At 50.9% G+C, this 3,923-nt stretch overlaps 1 protein-coding gene across 1 annotated transcript; it reads right to left on the bottom strand.

Annotated features, from left to right (window-relative positions):
• Nucleotides 1–1,471: 1,471 nt before the first annotated feature.
• LOC140908293 (uncharacterized) lies at nt 1,472–3,720 on the bottom strand. Its single transcript, XM_073335254.1, has 2 exons — nt 2,632–3,720; nt 1,472–2,044 (listed from the first exon to the last, which is right to left on the bottom strand). Exons 1-2 carry the CDS (start codon nt 3,212–3,214, stop codon nt 1,524–1,526), a joined length of 1,104 nt encoding a protein of 367 aa, XP_073191355.1. The 5' UTR covers nt 3,215–3,720; the 3' UTR covers nt 1,472–1,523.
• Between the last annotated feature and the right edge of the window lie 203 nt (nt 3,721–3,923).

Genomic DNA, 3,923 nt, shown 5'->3' with positions numbered 1-3,923 from the left:
TTAGGAGCACATCAACCACCACACGCATTATCCAGCAGTATATGCAGCACCAGAACATGGCAACGCGATACCGGGCGAGGAGGCGACGTCAGCGCGGTCCCGTGAGTGATCAGGACATGGACACAGATTTCTCTGAAAGCATGGGCCCTGCCAATGCATGCATCATGGTGCTAATGGGGCAGGTTCATGCTGTGGAACGCCGATTCTGGGCTCGGGAAACAAGCACAGACTGGTGGGACCGCATAGTGTTGCAGGTCTGGGACGATTCCCAGTGGCTGCGAAACTTTTGCATGCGTAAGGGCACTTTCATGGAACTTTGTGACTTGCTTTCCCCTGCCCTGAAGCGCATGAATACCAGGATGAGAGCAGCCCTCACAGTTGAGAAGCGAGTGGCGATAGCCCTGTGGAAGCTTGCAACGCCAGACAGCTACCGGTCAGTTGGGAATCAATTTGGAGTGGGCAAATCTACTGTGGGGGCTGCTGTGATGCAAGTAGCTCACGCAATCAAAGATCTGCTGATATCAAGGGTAGTGACCCTGGGAAATGTGCAGGTCATAGTGGATGGCTTTGCTGCAATGGGATTCCCTAACTGTGGTGGGGCTATAGACGGAACCCATATCCCTATCTTGGCACCAGAGCACCAAGCCGGCGAGTACATAAACCGCAAGGGGTACTTTTCGATAGTGCTGCAAGCTCTGGTGGATCACAAGGGACGTTTCACCAACATCAACGTGGGATGGCCGGGAAAGGTGCATGACGCTCGCATCTTCAGGAACTCTGGTCTGTTTCAAAAGCTGCAGGAAGGGACTTTCTTCCCAGACCAGAAAATAACTGTTGGGGATGTTGAAATGCCTATATGTATCCTTGGGGACCCAGCCTACCCCTTAATGCCATGGCTCATGAAGCCGTACACAGGCAGCCTGGACAGTGGTCAGGAGCTGTTCAACTACAGGCTGAGCAAGTGCAGAATGGTGGTAGAATGTGCATTTGGACGTTTAAAGGTGCGCTGGCGCAGTTTACTGACTCGCTTAGACCTCAGCGAAACCAATATTCCCACTGTTATTACTGCTTGCTGTGTGCTCCACAATATCTGTGAGAGTAAGGGGGAGACGTTTATGGCGGGGTGGGAGGTTGAGGCAAATCGCCTAGCTGCTGGTTACGCGCAGCCAGACACCAGGGCGGTTAGAAGAGTACAGGAGGGCGCGGTACGCATCAGAGAAGCTTTGAAAACCAGTTTCATGACTGGCCAGGCTACAGTGTGAAAGTTCTGTTTGTTTCTCCTTGATGAAACCCCCCGCCCCTTGGTTCACTCTACTTCCCTCTAAGCTAACCACCCTCCCCTCCTCCCTTTAATCACCGCTTGCAGAGGCAATAAAGTCATTGCTGCTTCACAGTCATGCATTCGTTATTCATTCATCACAAAATAGGGAGATGACTACCAAGGTATCCCAGGAGGGGTGGTGGAGGAGGGAAGGAAAATGCCACACAGCACTTTAAGCACAGCACTTTAAAAGTTTACAACTTTAAAATTTATTGAATGACAGCCTTCTTTTTTTTGGGCAATCCTCTGTTGTGGAGTGGCTGGTTGGCCGGAGGCCCCCCCACCGCGTTCTTGGGCGTCTGGGTGTGGAGGCTATGGAACTTGGGGAGGAGGGTGGTTGGTTACAGAGGGGCAGCAGTGGCAGTCTGTGCTCCAGCTGCCTTTGCTGCAGCTCAACCATACACTGGAGCATTCTGGTTTGGTCCTGCAGCAGCCTCAGCATTGAATCCTGCCTCCTCTCATCACGCTGCCGCCACATTTGAGCTTCAGCCCTGTCTTCAGCCCGCCACTTACTCTCTTCAGCCCTCCACCTCTCCTCCCGGTCATTTTGTGCTTTCCTGCACTCTGACATTATTTGCCTCCACGCATTCGTCTGTGCTCTGTCGGTGTGGGAGGACAGCATGAGCTCGGAGAACATTTCATCGCGAGTGCGTTTTTTTTTCTTTCTAAGCTTCACTAGCCTCTGGGAAGGAGAAGATCCTGTGATCATTGAAACACATGCAGCTGGTGGAGAAAAAAAAAGGGACAGCGGTATTTAAAAAGACACATTTTATAAAACAGTCGCTACACTCTTTCAGGGTAAACCTTGCTGTTAACATTACATACATAGCACATGTGCTTTCGTTACAAGGTCGCATTTTGCCTCCTCCCACCGCGTGACTACCCCCTCAACCTTCCCCCCTCCCTGTGGCTAACAGCGGGGAACATTTCTGTTCAGCCACAGGCAAACAGCCCAGCAGGAATGGGCTATACTGAGTGTCCCTGAAGAAAAGCACCCTATTTCAACCAGGTGACCATGAATTATATCTCACTCTCCTGAGGATAACACAGAGAGAGAAAGAACGGATTTTGGTTGAATGCCAGCAAACATACACTGCAATGCTTTGTTCTACAGTGATTCCCGAGTATGTGTTACTGGCCTGGAGTGATAAAGTGTCCTACCATGAAGGACGAAATAAGGCTGCCCTCCCCAGAAACCTTTTGCAAAGGCTTTAGGACTACATCTAGGAGAACCGCAAATGCCAGGGCAAAGTAATCCTTTCACATGCTTGCTTTTAAACCATGTATAGCATTTTAAAAGGTACACTCACCAGAGGTCCCTTCTCCGCCTGCTGGGTCCAGGAGGCAGCCTTGGGTGGGTTCGGGGGGTACTGGCTCCAGGTCTAGGGTGAGAAACAGTTCCTGGCTGTCGGGAAAACCGGTTTCTCCGCTTGCTTGCTGTGAGCTATCTACAACCTCCTCATCACCATCATCTTCTTCGTCCCCAAAACCTGCTTCCGTATTTCCTCCATCTCCATTGAAGGAGTCAAACAACACGGCTGGGGTAGTGGTGGCTGAACCCCCTAAAATGGCATGCAGCTCATCATAGAAGCGGCATGTTTGGGGCTCTGACCCAGAGCGGCTGTTCGCCTCTCTGGTTTTCTGGTAGGCTTGCCTCAGCTCCTTCAGTTTCACGCGGCACTGCTTCGGGTCCCTGTTATGGCCTCTGTCCTTCATGCCCTGGGAGATTTTCACAAAGGTTTTGGCATTTCGAAAACTGGAACGGAGTTCTGATAGCACGGATTCCTCTCCCCAAACAGCGATCAGATCCCGTACCTCCCGTTCGGTCCATGCTGGAGCTCTTTTGCGATTCTGGGACTCCATCATGGTCACCTGTGCTGATGAGCTCTGCATGGTCACCTGCAGCTTGCCACGCTGGCCAAACAGGAAATGAGATTCAAAAGTTTGCGGTTCTTTTCCTGTCTACCTGGCCAGTGCATCTGAGTTGAGAGTGCTGTCCAGAGCGGTCAGAATGGAGCACTCTGGGATAGCTCCCGGAGGCCAATACCATCGAATTGTGTCCACAGTACCCCAAATTCGAGCTGGGAACGTCGATTTAAGCGCTAATCCACTTGTCAGGGGTGGAGTAAGGAAATCGATTTTAAGAGCCCTTTAAGTCGAAATAAAGGGCTTCACTGTGTGGACGGGTGCAGGTTTAAATCGATTTAACGTTGCTAAATTCGACCTAAAGTCCTAGTGTAGACCAGGGCTCAGAGAAGGAAGCTGGGTGAGCAAAGGAATTAAGTAGCTCGTCAGATGACGAGCTGGATAAAAGGTAGGAAGCATTAAGGGGAGGGCTGGTCTGAATTAGATTAGATTGAATTGGATTGAAGGAGATTCCAAGAAAGAGACTCTCATAGCATCCCAGGGCCCTGATGAATAGGGGCTGCAGGTCATAGGGATTAGGACTGTCATGTTGCTCTGTACAGGTGTGGCTGGAGGAGACTTGAATTAATTATACCGAGTGAACACTAAAAGAACAGAGTCTGAGCAATTCCTGGGGTAGCCAAGGATGGACGGAGTGGGGGCATGTGTCCTGTCACAAGTGGGAGCTTGTCCAAGA

This window comes from Lepidochelys kempii, chromosome 3, assembly GCF_965140285.1.
Source record: "Lepidochelys kempii isolate rLepKem1 chromosome 3, rLepKem1.hap1, whole genome shotgun sequence".
Lineage (NCBI taxonomy): Eukaryota > Metazoa > Chordata > Testudines > Cheloniidae > Lepidochelys > Lepidochelys kempii.
Note: the sequence above shows the minus strand (reverse complement) of the source record. Positions and strands in the feature narration are given on the sequence as shown.

What these genes read in the sequence shown, in the direction of transcription:
- LOC140908293 (XM_073335254.1), bottom strand. Translation starts at nt 3,214, where the DNA reads ATGCAGAGCTCATCAGCACAGGTGACCATGATGGAGTCCCAGAATCGC. An exon ending in AGGCGGAGAAGGGACCTCTG is followed by an intron (nt 2,045 to 2,631) that starts GTGAGTGTACCT and finishes TTTCTCCACCAG; the next exon opens with CTGCATGTGTTTCAATGATC.